Source organism: Gorilla gorilla, chromosome 13 (assembly GCF_029281585.2).
Source record: "Gorilla gorilla gorilla isolate KB3781 chromosome 13, NHGRI_mGorGor1-v2.1_pri, whole genome shotgun sequence".
In the NCBI taxonomy this organism is placed as follows: domain Eukaryota; kingdom Metazoa; phylum Chordata; class Mammalia; order Primates; family Hominidae; genus Gorilla; species Gorilla gorilla.
The window spans coordinates 31,497,248-31,517,466 of record NC_073237.2 but is presented as its reverse complement, the minus strand read 5'-3'; the positions used below and the strand labels follow the sequence as shown (position 1 = coordinate 31,517,466).

At 36.7% G+C, this 20,219-nt stretch overlaps 1 protein-coding gene across 1 annotated transcript in view; it reads right to left on the bottom strand.

Moving 5' to 3' along the window:
- ANKRD18B (ankyrin repeat domain 18B) overlaps positions 1-20,219 on the bottom strand; it is a 55,425-nt gene that overhangs the window by 19,736 nt on the left and 15,470 nt on the right. The window contains 8 exon segments of the mRNA XM_063696301.1: positions 727-856; positions 3,100-3,212; positions 8,329-8,478; positions 10,060-10,977; positions 15,632-15,702; positions 17,660-17,713; positions 18,648-18,782; positions 19,357-19,410. Coding sequence (XP_063552371.1) covers positions 727-856; positions 3,100-3,212; positions 8,329-8,478; positions 10,060-10,977; positions 15,632-15,702; positions 17,660-17,713; positions 18,648-18,782; positions 19,357-19,410 — 1,625 coding nt within the window.

The following is a 20,219-nucleotide window of genomic DNA, read 5'->3' as shown; positions in this document are numbered from 1 at the left end:
TGCTGGAAATGTACAAAACCAAACTGTAATGTGACTGTCTCATGAAGCATTCTCAAGAGCTCTTGAGATTGGGTAATCCAGGGCCACAGTCACCATACTGGCTCAGAATCAACCTCCTTAGATGTATTTTGGCTGAATTTGGGTTTATCCATCATTAATATTTCTCCAAATTACATAATTTTAATCCCCAAACTGATTTAAAATTACCTTATGTTTAAATATAAATTATTGTATTATAAAGATACATGTATTTGTATGTTCATTGCAGCACTATTCACAATAGCAAAGACATGGAATCAACCCAGATGTCCATCAATGATAGACAGGATAAAAAAATGTGGTGTATATACATCATGGAATACTATGGAGCCATACAAATGAATGAGATCATGCTTTTTGCAGGGACATGGATGAACTCGGAGCTGTTATCCTCAGCAAACTAACGCAGGAACAAAAAACCAAACACTGCATCTTCTCACTTATAAGTGGGAGCTGAATGATGAGAATACATGGACTCAGGGAAGGGAACAACAAACACTGGGGCTTGTTGGGGTCAGGAGGGAGAGCATCAAGATTAATAGCTAATGCCTACGGGGCTTAATACCTAGGTGATGGATTGATACGTGCAGCAAACCATCATGGCACACATTTACCTATGTAACAAACCTGTACCTCTCACACATGTAATCTAGACCTTAAGATAAAATAATAATTTTTTTAAATTACCTTCTGTTTTAGCTTCTTAAACAGAATATCCATTTTCAGTTGGTCTGTATTTAAGTCTCCATGGCAACCGAAGTCTTCATTTGCAAATGCATTTAACATATTTATTGTCATTTCTAGGCATTTCTTATATCTACAGAAATGTAAGAACTAGTAAGTCAAATATTTTTAAGAGTAAATATTTAATAATTATTTAAACAGATATTATGTTATGGCATATCAAAGAAACAAATCTATAAACTATGATCCTCTCAGTTTCAACTGAACATAGTTTGAAAGCATTGTATATGAAATTATAATCTTATATAAATAATATGAAGAACAATTTTATGGTATATATAGCAGGTAAAGTGATAATAGCCGTACAGTTTTTTTTGTTTGTTTGTTTGTTTGTTTTTGAGATGGAACTTCACTCTTGTTGCTCAGGCTGAAGTGTGATGGCGTGATCACGGCTCACTGCAACTTCTGCTTCCTGGGTTCAAGTGATTCTCCTGCCTCAGCCTCCCAAGTAAGCTGGGATTACAGGCATGTGCCACCATGCCTGGCTAATTTTGTATTTTTAGTAGAGATGGGGTTCACCATGTTGGTCAGGCTGGTTTTGAACTCCTGACCTCAAATGATCCACCTGCCTTGGCCTCCCAAATTGCTGGGATTACAGGCATGAGCCACCACACCTGGCCTAACCATACAGTTTTTTATAAATAAACTATTCATATCCATTTTGGTATGCTAAGATGAAATAACGTATTAGTAAATATAAGGCATAACCGAGAGATGAGTAACCAAGATTTTTAAAAAGTAAAACACATATATGTTTGAAAAAGACACAAAAATACATTTTGATATCCGTTGACCACAGTCTATAAGAAGAAAAAAAAGTACACCCAAAAAGCACAAGGACATTATTCAATGTAGAAAAAGAGAAGAAAACATCTTTAATGTCTGAATTGAGGAGAAAAAGAAAACAGGCAGTTTTAGAAAAAAGGAAAGGTGGAGAGAGATATGTGATAATTTAAAGACTTTGAAGAAGAGATCTAGAGATCTTTACTGACATAATGTCAACAAAATGAAAGATACGAAACCATGTAGAGAAAGACAATGGCAGAAAAATGTTGATTAGAATCAGAAAACCAACTTAAGTGCTCAGTAAATACATGGAAAAGTAGCTGTGTTCAGGGCTTCAAAGACACATTCCATTTTTTTTAAAAAAGTCTGTGATCAAAACATGAATGCTCATTTTACTCTTTTTCTTTAGGTTATACTTTTTTATATATAAAATTTATTTCTGTAAAACAGAAGTTTAATAAGATGTATACTTCATGTATACAATGGAGGTACCAATGTAAAATGAATAAATTTCCATGATATGTGTTATATCTAAAAGAAAAACAAAGAAGCAGAAACAAAATACAAGCTATATATCAAGATAAATTTTGATGTTAAAGAAGGACACAAACAGGTCTTTAAAAAATTTGAATGCAGCAGAGAAGAATATTACAAAAGGAAGAAAAGATGACCAAATACAGCAAAAATATCTTCAGAAATAAAAATTCAAACTAGATAATGAAAAGTGCACTTGACATTACATGTCCAAAGCATTGTCATTATTGTTTTCAAAATCATTAAAGAATATGTTGCTAAGCACAGTGGCTCATGCCAACTTTGGGAGGCTGAGGCAGGTGGATCACGAGGTCAGGAGTTCGAGACCAGCCTGACCAACACAGTGAAACCCCATCTCTACTAAAAATACAAAAATACAGGTGTGCAGGGTGGTGCACACCTGTAATCATAGCTACTCAGGAGGCTGAGGCAAGAGAATCACTTGAACCCAGGTGGCAGAGGTTGCAGTGAGCCGAGATCACGTCATTGCACTCCAGCCTGGGTGACAGAGCCAGACTCTGTCTCAAAAGATAAATAAATAAATAAACAAATAAATAAAAATAGGCGTAATGTTTTGGCATTCAAAAAAATTTCAGATTGTGTTGTAAGTTTCTTTTTTCACATATTTTTAATATAAATTTTTTCATCCCAACCTCGCCCCAGCAGCTCAGCTGACTCCCACCCCGTTTCTCCCCTTCCATTGGACTCTATGACACATGGCCGCATCCAGAGATCTATTTTTCATCACTTATTGTGTTTTTATACTGAAATTTGATTTTTTTAATAATTCCAACAAAAAAGTCCAAGGGTCATGGACTCCTGCTCACATGCCTATAAAGTTGTGTTGTGAGTTTCTGAAATACATTTTAAGACAGAATTCATTTAATTATGAAAATGAAGACATAAAATGAATTTGTATCAAAGTTTTAGTCAAGTAAAGTTAGAGTTAAATCAATTACTAACTGGTTAAAATGTTCTACAATATGAAAACCATACCCAGTTGCCTCTTCTTCTAATTCACGATTTTTCTTTCTTATTTGATCTGCAGTATAGTTCAGTAATGATATTAATTCAAAAAGTTTTCTGAATTCTTCATGTTTTTCTTCAGGCTTGAAAAAAAGTGTTTAAAATTATTTTTGTAAAATCTAGAGACCCTCTTCTATCTTAAAAATATTATTTCTCATAAGTTGATGAATAATATGTATTTAGGCGGTTGTATAAAGTGCATTTTACAAAACTGATGCCAATAACGAGATTTCAAAACTAGTCATTTTCTTAAAACAGCTAAAAAAGATTCACACTTTCATCATTACCTTTTCTGAAATTTAAACTGCCAAAAATGTTTGTTAAAAATGAGAGTTTTTACACACAAAGTACTAAGGGTTAGTAAGATACATTAAGAGTAGTTATATTTACATTTTAGTTTTTAAAGATGCTCTAGAAACATTGTCATTAATAGTTTAAGATATTCCAAGTTAAATTACATCTTACTAAGATGATTTTTAGAAAACTCTTATCTAGTTCCCATTACATTTTTGATCCTCATCTATCTTCAGGCTGAGCTAAATACTGTCATTCTCTGTAAGTATTCACCTGTAGGTTCCAGTTTTTCCCTATTAACCATTTCTCTTTAAACAAAGTTTATTTTTTCTATAATACACAAATAATAACTTTTGTCTACTTTTTGTGGCTTTTCTATTATCCTGTTTCTCCCCTTCCATTGGACTCTATGACACAGGGTCTCATCCAGAGATCTATTTTTCACCACTTATTGTGTTTTTATATTGAAACTTGAGATAAACCAGTGCATGGCTCTTTAGAGCAAAACCTAGGTAACAGACATCTGGGTTGCTTGGCAAAGGTCATGTGTAATCCTAAGTTATGAACCTGTCACAATTTAATTAATTGTTCTGCCTCTGTATCCGTGCTTTCACACCACTGTAACTGTAAGCCTGCTTCAAGCTAGCCCACCCCATTTTTGAAGTGTGTATAAAAGTCAAGTGCCGTCTTTGTTCTGGGCCCAGTTTGTCAGATGTTGAGTCCGCTGGGTCTGAGGACACTCGATAAAGATATCCTCCTGTGTACACCCCAAGGTCTCTCTCTGGTCCTCCTGATTCTGCAACACCACCTCACCCAGCTAATTGTTTGTATTTTTAGCAGAGATGGTGTTTCACAATGTTGGCCATGCTGGTATCGAACTCCTTACCACATGATCTGCCCTCCTCGGCCTCCCAAAGTGCTGGAATTACAGGTGTGAGCCACCATGCCTGGCTGCTACTCCTATTTTTAAATTCTCTCAGAACTCCTAATATCTCAAAATGGTAACCTAGATTCCCTAATATAAATTTCCAGCTCTGACCTTTTTACTGAGGCCTCTTCCCTCTAGTACACATATTATAGACAATATTCTCAACCACACACTTATACATTTGCTACCTGGTGCAGATTACTTTTGTAGATAGTGAATCTTGTCTATTTTATGTTGATTCTTATGGATGTTACTTTGAGTACACTGTTATTTTCTAATCTTGAAGGGGGGCTGTCTCACCCTTAGGATATTCACCAGTATACTTTGCTTTGTCCTTTCTCTTTCTTTCTTTCTTCCTTTTTCCTTCTTTCTTTCTCTCTTTCTTTCTCTCTCTCTCTCTCTCCTCTCTCTTTCTTCTTTTTTGGACCAGTATATTTTGTCCGTTTTTTCTTTTTCTTTTTCTTATTTATTTATTTATTTTTTTTTTGAGATGGAGTCACACTCTGTCATCCAGGCTAGAGTGCAGTGGTGCCATGTCGGCTCACTGCAACTTCCACCTCCTGGGTTCAAGTGATTCTCCTGCCTCAGCCTCCCAAGTAGCTGGGGCTACAGTTGCACACCACCAGCTAATTTTTGTATTTTTAGTAGAGACAGGGTTTCGCCATGTTGGCCAGGCTCTTCTTGTACTTCTGACCTCAGGTAATCCACCCACCTCAGCCTCCCAAAGTGTTGGGATTACAGATGTGAGCCACGGTGCCCAGCCCTTTTTTCTTTTATAATGAAAACTTTCCCATGAGAAACAGATTATCAATTGTTTGCCTTTGTTTTCTTTTAAAGAATTTCCTTTTCCATAGAGATATGGCATGATGAACATCTTGTTCTAAAGTTTCTTTTGGGGGACACTCAACTATGTCATTGGGAAGCTCCAGTCAAGTAGAGATCTCCCTTCTTCCTGATCGAGATTCTTCATCTCAGAATGGTGTCCACCAAATGTCTTAATCCAGGTAGTCTCCTGCTTAGGAATTCATGAAATAAGAACCTTCTGGAGAAGTTAGAGGCTATTGATTGAGATGGTTTAAAGCTGCCCCTTATTATATGTTTTACTCCCAAGGTGGACATCAAAGTGGCTAATAATTCTATGCCTGATGTCTAACTCAATTCTATGGGAATCTATACAAAACGTTTTATTTATGAGACAGAGCTTGCTCTGTTACCCAGGCTGGAGTGCAGTGGCTTGATCACCGCTCACTGCAGCCTTGATATTCTGAGCTCAAGCAACCCTCCTACCACATCCTCCAACGTAGCTGGGATTACAGGCATGCACCACCATGCCCCAGCTGTTTAATTTTTTTTTTTTTTTTTTGGTAGAGTCAGGGTCTCACTTATATTGCTCTGGCTGGTCTCAAATTCCTGGGCTCAAGCACTGTTCTTGCCTCAGCTTCCCCAAGTGCTAGAATTACTGGCATGAGCCACCTCACCAACCAGGTGTTCCATGGAATGGTTTGAGAGGCAGTTCTACACAGAAGCCAGAAGGGCTGGGTCTGAATCCCAGATCTACCAGATACTAGCCGTGCGACCTTGAGCAAATTAATTTTCTGTGTCTCTGGTTCTTTATCTATGAAATGGAGAGAATAATACCATCTACTTCACTGGGATGTTGGGAAGCTTAAACCAGGGAGTGACATGAAGCACTTAGAAGAGTATGTGGTGCATGGTGAGCTACAGGTAAGATTTGCTTAGAAGCACTTAGAAGAGTACATATACATAGTGAGCTACAGACAATATTTGCTATTAGCATGATAATTTTCACTGTTTTTTATCTCTTGACCATCGTATGTGTTAGGGAGGTGGCATTCCAATGGAAGTGGCCTCCTATAGATGCACTGAATCATTCTTCACACCACTGAAAGTGGCAGCAAATGGGGAGTGTATCATTTATAGCTTACTCTTCTCTCTGTGTGACTCAGTGGGCAACAGTCATGTATGCACTACAATGGAAACAGCACCTCCTGGATTGAGTAGTACATAACCGACATGACCAGCAGAGACAGGCTGAGCCACGGAGCTGAAAACCCTGGACTCTATTGCTAAATCAAGTCTTCTGAATCAATTCCCTCCCAGCAGCTGTTGCTGTGGCACTGCCTTCACGAGTACTCTGCTGAGTGCTCGGATTAAGGAGCTGTGCTGTCCTTCATCAGACAAGCTGCAGCCAGAACTATTCAGCTGACAAACTGGCAACCATCCAGAAATACAGTTTTGGCTACATAGTGAAGGAAGGCAAATTTAGATTCTTTTTTCATACTGAGAAAAACATGAGCATTTGATTGAACAATTCTCCTCTATTAGACTAATTGGTTTTAATTTCATATTTAATTGCTAAAAATACACTTAGAATAAAAGATTTACTGTGTTAATGTCTCAAAGAAGTAATTGGTAGGGTATAGTTTGTTCTATGCTGAAAGTTGCCAAGCTAATATTTTCAATTTATACAAGGATAGGCGACATTCATGTCATATATTATTTTCCCTTTAAGCAAATTTATGTTAAGACAAAATTATCTTCCATTAAAAATTAAAAGCCATGTCAAATTAAGGGCTAAGTTGTTCTGCAGACTGGGCAATAAGTGCTGAGATGTAAGGTCAGTGAGAGAACAGTCAGACAAAGCTTCAAGAAGAGGAAATTGCCTGCCAGGTCTGAATGAATGAGGCTAGATGAGCAGGAACTGAGAAGGCAGGAAAGACAGCATGGGTAAAACTGGTGCTGACATCTGCCCAATTAACTCTGAGGATAGAGTCCAATGGCAGGGAAATAAAAACATATGTCCATACAATAACCTGTAAATGAATGTTCGCAACAGCTGTTTTCATAATAGCCAAAAAGTGGAAACAACCTAAAGGTCCATCAGCTGATGAATGAATGGAAAACTGGTGTAGCTATGAAATAGACTATTATTTGACAATAAGAAGGAATAAACTACCGATATGTGCTATGACATGGATAAAATTCTGAAAACATTCTGTTAAGTGAAAGAGCCAGTCAGAAAGGACTTCATATTGTATGACTCTATGTATTTAAATATGCAGACCATGCAAATCTGTGGAGACAAAAGTGGATGGTGGTTGCCTACAACTGGGGTAGGTGGAGAGACATGGAATGGGGTTGCAGTCATGGCTAAGAGATGTAGGGTTGCTTTTCAGAGTGGTGAAAATGTTCTAGCATTGATTATGCTGATTACCACACAGCACTGTGAATATACTAACAGACACTGAGTTGTACATTTTAAATGGTTGAACTGTCTGACATGTGAATTATCTCTCAGAGAAACTGTTTTTAAAATCCCATGGTAGGATCCAGATAATTTTCTGAGCTCTCTATTTTGGATGTACATACTCTATTAGATCTGAGTATTTCTATGCCATTACAGTATATTTTAAATGAAAGGAAGATGAAGGCAATGCCTAACTTTTCAAGTAGTTTGTAAATTAACCTAAAACATGTGCATTTCAAAGAACAGTATGATGGCCTTTCTGTACAAGTTAACCTATAATCCATGAAATGAATACGCACAGCTGCTGTGTCCATTCACAAAAGTGAAGAAATAAGACAACTTGCTGGAATATTACATTAAACATTCTCTTCTGACTTAATCTGGCTTGCCCCACCAAGGAATTAAGGAAATTGTCTAAAAATACTGTTTAACAGGAAAAAAGTCAACTTTCTATGAGGAATGATGTATTATTCTCAACTTTCCCAAGAGTAGATATTATAAGAGAAAACATATGCAACTATTATTTCAAAATGGCAGAACAAGAGCCAGAGTTGAAGAAGTAAGTACGTTATAAAGATAATAAAATGGTAATGATCAATTATAATGAAAATACAAAATCAAGCTGTCCACTGAAATTAGTATCCTAAGACACTTTATATTATTCAACCAGCTACAGATTAACTGTCTACATGTTAAATTCCATACATACTTGAATTTCTACTTGAAATAATTTCTCCTTTGAAGTCCATGTCTCATCCAAATTAATATGACAATGTGATGTACCTTCCAGTGGAGACTCTGATATTGAAAATTTTTTAAGGTGATCGACCAGTTCTTCTTGAAATTCTCTCACAATCACCTGACAAAATATTTTTGTTACCAATTTTATAAAGTGCCTTATTATTAAATTATGTTAATATTTAACTCTAGCATACATACTTTGAAAATTATTACCACATACACAGATTCACTTTCTTTTCCTCTTATGTACACTTTCTTCTTTATTACTGAATTCAGTGAGGGACATAGAAGGTGTTATATTCCTGCCAAATTGGTATTCTCTTACATGGCAGATTGATCCAGCCCGCTATTCATTCACCTTAGACCCTCAACTCAACCTGAGTTCCTCACATATTCAGTCGCCTGTTGAAATCCTTCCAACGGATTCCTACCACAGAATAAAAGTAAAATTCCAACAGCCTTCAAGGCCCTAGGTAACATGGCCTCTACCTCCCTCCCTGACCTCAGCTCCTACAACTCTGTCCCATACAAACTTCAATCCCACTCTCCGTGAACTCTGCCACCCCTCATTAGTCTGAAAATGGGGATTCAATGTCAAACTCATAAATCACAGACAGCTAAAAGTATCTTTGTACTGGAAAGAATTATATCCAAATGATAGTCATTGAGACTTAAAATGTAAATTATGAGTTAATTACTCATAAAAATATTCACAGTAAATTATAAATACCTGCCAGTGGAAACATTACATCAAATATTTTTTTGCTAAAATTTACCATGTTTATTCCAAATTGTGATTTTATAACAAGTAGAAGTCTTTAAAATACTAAGTGGTCAGAAAAATACGTAATGTGAGACTGACATATTTTCAGACTTAAGTCACATTGGTATGAATCAAAACAAAGTTATACCAACTAAAACACATAAAAGAGAGAGCCACTGAAGGAAAAGCATCACAAGACACAGCAACACACTTCAGTTCATCTGGAAAATCTAGAATGAAGTGTCAAAGCGGCTCACTTAATTGAATCTGAATTTCAAAATATGCATTTCAGGTACAAGCATTTCCACTTACCTGCTTCATTATGCTCTTAAAATGCGGCAACATGAAGACGTTACATTTCTTATTTCAGTAGTCTAAGACTACACACCTTATCAGCATTGCTCTGCATCTACTAACATTTCATAGGTGACATAATGTCTTTACTCAAAGGAAAGCATCTGTCAGCTCTACCTTTTATCTCCTGGAAACAAAGTATGTTTCCAAGCTGATACAGTAAACACTTTTTTGGTTTACTAAAACAGCTTCGTTGAAATATGATTTTTATTCAAACAGCTTTGTTGAAATATGATTTATAGAATTTATCTGTTTTAACAAACAGTTCAAAGCTTTTTAGTAAATTTACTATGTCATGCAACCATCTCTACAATCCAACTTTAGAACATTTTCATCACTCCAGGACAATCCCTAATGCCCATTAGCAGTCACGACCTGCTTCCAGCCCCAGGTCTACACAAACATTAATCATCTTTCTGTCCCTATACATGTATTTCCTGGATGATTCATGTAAATGGAATTATACAGAATGGTAAACACATTTTCATCTATTTATTTTTATATTGAACTAGGTTCAACATATAGCCACAATGAAATGTTTAAATTTTCTTTCCAGAAGGTTATAGTTTTCTTCATACTTACTTCTCTTTCTGCTTTTTCTTTTTCATACTGAAGCAGTTTTTCTTTTAAATAATTATATTCATTCATTAATTCCTTATTTCTTTCTTCTGGAAGATCTTCCTTTCCATTCTCAAGACAGTCTCTGTGGATATTAATGACTATCTCTTTATTATTGCCTTCCTTACGAGCATCCTCTAGTTGTCGTTCAAGCAAGAGATTTTCAAGTTCTTGTTGACGTATTCTCTCCTCTAAAGAGTTCTGCTTTCCAATGGATTGACTTTCTTTAGCTTCCCCATTTGGATGCATCTGCTTCATTTCCTTTATTCGATGCTGTGCTTGCTTTAGGTCCAGCTGTACACTTCCTAAAGCCAATGTCTTTTCCCTGAGAGCATCTCTTGTCTCACGGAGCTTACCTTTTAAGGTATTGAACTTCACCCGAGCTTTATGGACCTGTTCAGTAAGCAACTCATTCTTATCTGTCAGTTGACAAATATTAGAATCCATTTTTTCATGTCTAGAAACATCATCTGCTCTCCATAAAACTAGTTCTAGGTCTTTTCTTTCCACAATTTCATTGTACTCATTTATAGCAGTGGCCAGGCTAGAATGGAGGGATTCAACTTCAGCTTCTAGTCTTTCTTTGTTGTGTTTTTCCTTCTCCAATTCTGAATGCAGCCTTGCATTCTCAGCTTTCAGATCATTAAGCTGTTGCGAATACCGGGCCACTTTTTTTGTTATCATTTCTTCATTGAGTCTTACACTCTTTTCAAAGTTAGCATTTATTTCTGTAATGCTTTTAATTTCCTGAATATATTTCTTTTCCTTTCTGAGACTGTCATTTTTCATTGCATATAATTCCTCTTTGAGCATGGCAATGTCTCTCTTCAACATAAAATTTCCATACATCGCATCCTTCTTTTTTCCATAACTTTGAGAATCCTAAATAAAACAAAACAAATTTTTAGTTAGCACTAAATAAAATAATCTATGATGGTTATTTCTGAAGTGAAAGAGCAACCTATACATTCATGCAATTAAAAGTTGCTGTAAGTGGATATCCAACTGGAGAAAAAGTTGAAGCAAAACATTGAACCTTAGAGAACATACATTTCAAAAATTCAAAAATGTATTTGAAGTCAATGAATCCATAAAATACACACACACACACACACACACTCTAGAGAATTTTTAAGAATATCAGAATTGGAAAAGCCTTTCTCTGAATTACAACAAACTCAAAGCATAAAGTTGTTAAAAAATTTGACTAAATTAAAATCTTGGAAAAAGGAAATTGCATTTATACTCTGATATCTAACCCAGACACCACCCTATAGTAAGAGCTTTACCTCCACATCTATTTGGACAGATAAAATCTCTCAAAGTTTTAAAAGTTCTGTTTCCCTGATCATATTCTATTGTGATTTGACTCAACATTTTTTAGTTGTAAGAATTCCATTTACTAAATCATAAATCTAGACATTGTACTAAGCACTTCTACATACATACATTGATGAACTTATTTAGTTATCACAATCCTTAAAAAAGACAGGTTAAAAATATAAGCAAGCTGCAGGATTTTCCTCAGGGCTTCTGACTCTACTTCTAGTTCTCCATCAGATCACAGTTACCTCTGTGGTGTAAATATATCAACACAAAAACAGAGAAACAAAAAGGCACAGGCATAAAATGTGTCTTCTGCCTTTGTCACCTGGATTCTCCATGAAATAGCCAGATTGAGAGGATGTGACCTTGTGGGGCTTCAGAAACAGAAAAGAAGCTTTCCCTTTCTGCACTAAGATATTCTTTTCCCCACTGCCTTTTCTCCTTATTTTTTCATTTGGTTCCTGGGATATCAAAAAAGTGAAGGTGCTCACTGAAATAGAGGAACCAAAGTTTGCCACAACACAAGGAGCCGAGTGAAACTGCTGAGTTTCCAGTGTGGAATCCTGGAAAATGAGATGTTCCTCAAATGTACATTCAATCACCACAGAAGTTTATAGCTGGAAGATACACAGTATAGCTGTCCACTCTAGCCCCATTATCTACTTGATAATGGAAGTAAAACCAAGAAATATTAAGTAACTCACCCAAAGCTCCTAAGGTGGCATTGCCTAGCATTTCGTGGCACCAAAAGGGAAGATACAATTACATATTGCTGAATTACATCAATTACCAGATAAATACATCAAATTCGTCAAATGAATTAAAAATGTGACTTTGGCAAAACAATTTAATGGCTCAGAGGGTGGTGGGAGGCCTCATCTGCTTTTACTTTGAAAGAAGAAAATCTCTAGATTTTTGTCTATCTTTAGAACATAATGTACAGGACTCAGCCTTCTACTATAGAGTCAAATGCTTAATTTTTGGCTGAGGAGTTACGCTACTTATATGATAAAATCATACATGTCAAAACCTACCATATTTTATTAAACAACATCATGTAAAAGTCTGATTCAGCAGAAACATTGGAGAGTGGTGATTTTCTTAAATATGTGAAAGTATGTGTATTTGTTTCCAAAAACATTTAAAGTGGCCACGATGGAATTACAAGTTTAAACAGTTTGAGTCAAACAGATAAACTTGCATGCATGGAAGCACATTAAACAGACTGGTTTGGCTGGGAATATTGGTTGCAACTCTCAAGGTCAGATACATTTTCATGTCCCTTCTCAGCCATTGCTTTCCTCCCACTGTATTACCATTTTATCATTTAAATAAATGTAATCCATCTTTAAATGAATATAGAAAAAAGAATCTAGACATTATTTCTTTAGCAATTTCCCTTATGCTTATCCGGTTCAGAAGGTCACATGGTATATGGCTAAATAATTTTCCCAGCCCATATGCCACTTGGAAAACTCACAGTGAGACTTAGGTTGATGAATGAACAAAGATTATGAGAATGTTTTCCAGAACCGTCATTTAGACAGCAGCACTAATCTACTTTGACACATAATTACACATTTAGATAACCCCACTGTAACTATACACATGAGATTTTCTTGAGTAGAAAACCAGAACGGATCAGATAACTTATAATAAGAGAAGCAGCAAGGGAACCTCTTTTATAGTTGAACTTTTTTCTTCAAAGCCAGGAACTCTACTTGTAACAAGCCTATCTCATTCTTAAGCCTTTGCATATCTTGCTGTAAGTCTTCTTCTAGATATGCCTTTGATGTTCTGTCACTATGTGGTGGAGAATAACTCACATTTTCTAATTCAGGTTTCATGCTTTTATAGATATTAGCAGTGGGACTGTCATATGTGGGTCCCTGAAACACACTTGCCAAACACCTTCTAAGCTTTAGAAGAGCTTCTAAGTTCCATATGGCTTGTGGAACAAGCGCTGTATTGGTTTTCAGCTTTGTAAGTGTCTGCAATAGCAGAAATACTGTAGCTTTCTATTCGTATCACATGCTTCCATTCTTTGGAGTGAGCAAACCACAAATCAAAAAGACTTTTTGGATCTCCAGACTGAGGCCAATGTCTAATGACTAATTTCCAATCTGTGGTATTTTGGGTTATATTTTCTCGTATTTGCATATCAAACTCTTGGTCTTTTTTCATTTCAGCCATAACTACTGGGTTCCTTAATTTTTCAATTTCTGTATCATTACAACAATTCTCTTTCTTCTTCATCTCTGTGAGAAACAGGCTACATGTCTGGTTTGTTATAATTTTTACAGTCTGATCTATTTTCATTTGAATAAAGCTTAGAAGATGACTGGCAAGTGTGTTGGAGGGACCCAGAGTATAAATGCAACGATAAGACCTGAGTGAGATGGGCTCCTTCTGTTCAGCCAATGCCTGGAATAGCACAGAGTTAGACACTCCAGGTGCATCTGCTTCCTCACCATCAGGGATAGGATTCATCAGATTACAGGGCACTCCCTTTAAGTTTGTACCTCTTTAGAGTTACAATGTAAGAGCTCTTCCTCAGGACAAACAGTAATTCTGGATTTTTCAAAACTTTCACCGATCTTCAGTTGAACTTTTTTGTAATGAATTTTTTTTTTTTTGAGATGGACTTTCACTCTTGTTGCCCAGGCTGGAGTGCAATGGCATGATCTTGGCTCAACACAACCTCTGCCTCCCATGTTCAAGCAATTCTCCTGCCTCAGCCTCCCGAGTAGCTGGGATTACAGGCATGCACCACCACACCCAGCTAATTTTGTATTTTTAGTAGAGATGAGGTTTCTCCATGTTGGTCAGGCTGGTCTTGAACTCCTGACCTCACATGATCTGCCTGCCTCAGCCTCCCAAAGTGCTGGGATTACAGGTGTAAGCCACCACACCCAGAACTGTAATGAATTTTAAAGGAAGTCCTGAATATACAGATATATCCTCTTTATTACAATTCTTAGTTCTGGTTCTTGAGACATTTTTTTGCAGGTGCAAAAGTGGAAAATTAATTTGCTTCTTTTGTTTCTCAGATGTCTTTTCTGACAGGGTGCATGTTTTAAAATTAACTTTATTCTAAATTAAGTATTAACAAAGAAAAAATAGAAAATAATTAAAACTGAACTGTGAAACTTAATCTATGTTTTACTACTCCTAAGTTACTGGATTATAACTAAGAAGTAAAAATAATTTCCCTTGGCTTAATATAGGGGAAAAATGTGAAACAGGAAGCTTAACTCTCACTGTTTGTTTGGAGTAAACTTAATTCATTATCAATTAAATCTGACAGAAATAGGTTCACAGATGATATGTAGTATCTAAAGGTTTTCTCTCTTGAAAAGATTTTTACCTCAGCATACCCTAAATAGTGAACCCCTACAGTGAATTCATATTTCTAGGATTAATTAAAGAGTAGGCAAATGCTAAATTATTAGAAGCCAAAATGAATACCAATCAGAAAGAAGAAAATTTTGATTCTACTTCAAATGTTATACTGTAATATGATAGTGTTATCTAGATAGGTTATCTGCTTATATCCAGGTCTAATATATTCTAAGCTCCACTAGTGACAGCGCTTTACAAATTTTAAAAGCATTTTCTACTTATGTTAAAACAAGAAAGTTATTGTTTGCACCCTGACACCAAAGTCCCATTCTGGAAAGCATAATTCTCTCAATAGGCAGTAGGACTGCTTTTATGACCCCATCTTCTCCCTGAACATAGACACTGAAGGCAACCAGAAACCAAAAAACAGAAGAAGTCTTTAACCTCAGCACTGGTGACTGGCAACATAAAATTGCAGTTTGAACCACCGGGAATGATGACTCCTTTAACATGAGGTGAACTCAGTGGCCATCACCGTTCAATTGCTCATCATTTCTCTTGCTTAGCAATACAACTCAATTTTTGATGTTACCTTCTTTATCAGGAAGAAGATTATAAAAATAAAAGAGCAAAGAGAGTTCTGGAAATTTCTGGCCTCAATTCCAAGGGTACAGATAGCTATGAGTTACTATAGACTATAAGAATATTTTACATTTTATAACAGGCTAAAATATTTAAAAATTCAACATGAAATCATGCTCTGTTGGATTCTAAAAGGATAGTCTAAAAGGTCACTTCATTTGGACTATGCTATGTTATTAAAGAAAAACAAACCAATATTAAACCAGAAATTTAAATTGTTATATACCTGTGGCTGTTTATTTTCACTTCTTTCAAGCCTTTCTTGCTTTTCCTCTGAAGCCACTTTTAAGTTGTGTTCTGCTGACAAATCCATATGTTTAGTTAAAATGAATGACTTAAAAACTATAATCTTTATAAAAATTGATACAAAACAGCACACACTTTTCTTTTATAAATTGAGAATTTAAATGAAGCTTAATGTTTACTGGAATATTTACATTTTTAAGAAACATTTCTAATTATCTAAAACTTTAACAAACCACTTGGGGAGACACTAGATATCAGCAGGTTCAAGCCATGCAAAAGTCTCAGGGTCACCCAAAAATTATTCCACCCAATATAAAAAAAAAACCTGCTGGAAACAAACCAAAATTTAAAAATACAATAAAAACATATAAAGTAACACTTTACTATTCTCTGCTTCATAATAGTATCTTTTTAACAACATGCTAAGCACGTTATTTACTAACAATTTGCAAAATTTTTGTTACTGTTATACCTTTATAGTGTACACCCTGTTTTTTACATCTGAAATATTTTCCTCTACAATTCTGATGAATTTATTTTTGTGTTTTAAGACTCAGAATGTAGGCTGGGCATGTAGCTCACACCTGTAATCCCAGCACTTTGGAAGGCCCAGGTGGGATAACCGCTTGAAGCCAGGAGTTTAAGACCAGCCCAGAGACCATAGTGAAACGCTGACTCTATAGAAAATTTGCCAGGCATAATGGTCTGTGCCTATAGTCCCAGGTACTCAAGAGGTTGAGGCAAGAGGATCCCTTAAGCCCAGGAGTTTCAGTTTGCAGTGAGTCTCGATCACACCATTGCACTCCACCCTGGGTGACAGAGTAAAAACTTGTTTCCAAAAACAGAAAAAAAAAAAAAAGGAAAAAAGGCTCAAAATTCTATGTGAAGTCCTCCCTGAATCTGGCTATCTTCTCCACGTACACAGGTGTCTCCTTTCTTGGGACTCCCTTAGTACTTTTTGAATTTTTCTAGTGTCACTTCACCATCTGAGCTGCACATCAGGTCTTTGCATGTCTATCCCCTTTGTTGCTAGGCTGTAGCAATCATCTTTGTGTAGACAGTCTTTAGTTTACTAAATATTTATTGAGTTCCTGCTAAGTGGTAGGCACAGGGGTTTAAAGAATGAGAATAAAAGCTGTCAGGGATGGCTTTTCTAGAGATCATGCCTGAGCTGAGACTTGGACAGTGAGATTCACCAGATTAAAAGAGGCAGAGGGCAGGAAAGATAGCACATGCCAGGCAGTGGCAAGAGAGGGAGAGAAGCCTCCCAGAGTGTATGTTTTTGTCGACATGAGAAGGATGGTGACAGGGGCATCACCAGCAGCTCAGTAATGCCAGAAAAAGGGGCAGACAGAGAAAGGGCTGCAGATGGAGATTTGGGCAGAAGCCAGTTTCTGAAAGCCTTATATAAACCAACTATTATTGTCATTTCTTAAATTTTTTTTAAAAAGCAAAACAAATTAGAAAAGCATAATTCCAAGAAAAAGACCAACATTTTATTTTATTGTATCTTATCTTATTTGACTTGAATTTTCTGAGAGATGGGGTCTCACTCTGCCACCCAGGCTACAGTATAATGTTGTTATCATAGTTAACTGCAGGCTCAAAGTTCTAGGCTGAAGTAATTCTCCTGCTTCAGCCTCCCAGGTAGCTGGAATTACAGGTGCAGAACACCACACTGAGTTCCAGTTTTTGCAAAATAGTCACGGGGTCTGGCGATGTTGCCCAGGCTGCTGGACCTCCAAGCCTCAAGGGATGCTTCTATCTCAGCCTCCAACACTGACTCATTACAGGCAGGAGCCACCGTCCCCAGCAACACCAATATTTTCAAATGAATAAACTGGAGCTCCATCATTTTATTTTATCATGGATGGGTGAAAACCTTGTAATAGACTGATGTACTCCATGGATTTGTGACAAGGAAACTATACCATTAACTACGGCTGAAGCTTCCCTTGTCTCCCAGTCTCTTTACATGGTTAAGAGTAGAGATACTCAACTATCTTACCTTTTGCACCTTCTTTTCTTTTTTTCAAATTTTCAGGCTTCATAGCTGCTGTTTCTGTCAAACACACAAACTTGTTAGATATTCCTTCTGGAAAACATCATCCCTCTGCCTCCTTACCTGGCAAAGTTTCACTTACTCTGCATGCTTACCCTAAATTCTACCCATTAGAAGCTTGCACTCATCACCACAAATTTAAAAGTGAATGGCATCTAATGAACATACTAAATACATAGTAAATAATAACTATATGCTCCCAGGTGACATCTATCCTCCATCTATCCTCTACATAATGGGTCAGCACACTGCAGACTACAGGCCAAATCCTGCCTACCATATGTTTTTTCTCAATGAAGTTTTATGAGAGTACAGTCATGCCTATTCACTGACATGCTACCTATGACGGCTTTCACACTACAATGGCAGGGTTGAGTAGCTACGACAGAGACCACATGGCCTTCAGCTGCTTAAATCGTTCTTGAAAAAGAGAGAGAGAGACCACATGGCCTAAAATATTTCCTATTTGGCCCTTTACAGAGAAAGCTTGCCAATCCCAGCTTTATACCCTGAACAGAATGCCCTAAATCTCAAATTGAATCTAATGCCTCCCCTGCTTACAATTTTCCAATGAATTTCTAGAGCAAACACTGCTGGCTCCCTATCCAAGAGCAGTTCCTTGTTGTTTCTTGCTGGAGAATCACAAATCTATGTGGATATTTATTATCCCAATACCCCTCCTCAGCTTCAAAACATAAGTGATTATTCTAAGCTAATCATATAACTACATTTGCTTTCCCAGTGCCTGGTTTAGGAATGACCATGTGGTGTGACACAGCTAATAAAATATTACAGAAAGGGCTGAGCACAGTGGCTCATCTCTGTAATCCCAGCACTTTGGGAGGCCGAGGCAGGCGGATCACGAGGTCAAGAGACTGAGACCATTCTGGCCAACATGGTGAAACCCTGTCTCTACTAAAAGTACAAAAATTACCTGGGCATGGTCGCATGTGCCTGTTGTCCCAGCTCCTCGGGAGGCTGAGGCAGGAGAATTGCTTGAACCTGGGAGGTGAAGGCTGCAGTAATCTGAGATCATGCCACTGGACTCCAGACTGGTGATAGAGCGAGACTACATCCCCGAAGGAAAAAAAAAATTTACAAAAAGTCCCCTGCATGCTTCTGAATTTTCTCCCAATTTAAAAGACACATGTGAAGAAAAGCAGCCCTTCCAGCCTTTAGATACTGTCTTGTGAGAACATGGTGTTTGGAGCTGTTGCTAAGTAGCCAGCCATGAAGGGAGACATGAACAAGACACTCCCAACAGCATAACTGAAAGAGGAACAAGTGGAATCCAATAATATCACTGGACAACCAAAACAAGTCTGGTTTTTATGGTTTTGGCCACTGTTAGGTCTTCCAGTATTTGCAGCCAAAAGCATTCGACCTCAGAAGTTTCCCCTGGCCTACAGGATAAGATCTACTCATTTCTATACTATTAGAAGTCTTTTATTGAACTTGTTTCTAGACACAGGTAAAACAACAACAAAGTCTTTCCTAAGCTTGCCTTCACTGACACGTACTAAGTATAATAAATAATAACTATAAGCTATTTTCACCTCATTACCAAGCACTCCATATATTTTTTTTGCACTAGTAAATTTGAACTGCTCATAAACTCTACAAAGTTCACTCAGGTGTCCTACCTTTTGAACTTGCTCCTTGTGTTTTAAAACTTTCATTCTTCATGGCTGCTGCTTCTGTCAAACATGCAAGCTTGTTAGATACTCTTTCTGCCAAGCATCATCCCTCTGCCTCCTTACCTGGCAAAGTTCCACTCACTCTGCACGCTTACCCTAAATCCTACCCACATTTTAGAAGACTGCATTCATCGCCACAAACGTAAACGTGCCTGGCACATACTGAACGTAATACATATGTAATAAATAATAACTATAAGCTCCCAGATGACATTGGACACACTGTAAGCACTATTTCAGGTAGTAAATAAAATAAATAACAGTGGCAATAACAATCTCCCAACTGTATTTTTTAAATGTATTTTGTAACATTGGAAAAATGCTTAGTCTGTAACAGATACATGATAGTTATTATTTAAGTGGACAAGTATTTGAATGAATTAAAATATTTTTCTTAAAAACTCTGTTGAAAAAACACAAAAATTAAATAGTTATCTATATTCTATTATGAGCTCTCTAAAGACAAAAACTATGTCAATTCCATCTTTGTCTCCTGCAATTTGCCAAACCTAACTTATAGAAGTGGTTTGATAATTATGTACTAAATTAACGGTGTCTTTATACAGTTCAGATTGTACAATGCATTAGGTGTTACATTTTTGTTATTGTGAACCATTTTTATAATTTTATTATAATTTTTGGAGCCTAGAGTTTGGCTATTGGAATATTTATTATGATTATCTCTTGCCTAATGGTAACAGAGTTTTTTTTTTTTGAGATGGAATCTTGCTCTGTCACCCAGGCTGGAGTGCAGTGGTGCATTCTGGCTCACTGCAATCTCCACCTCCTGGGTTCAAGCAATTCTCCTG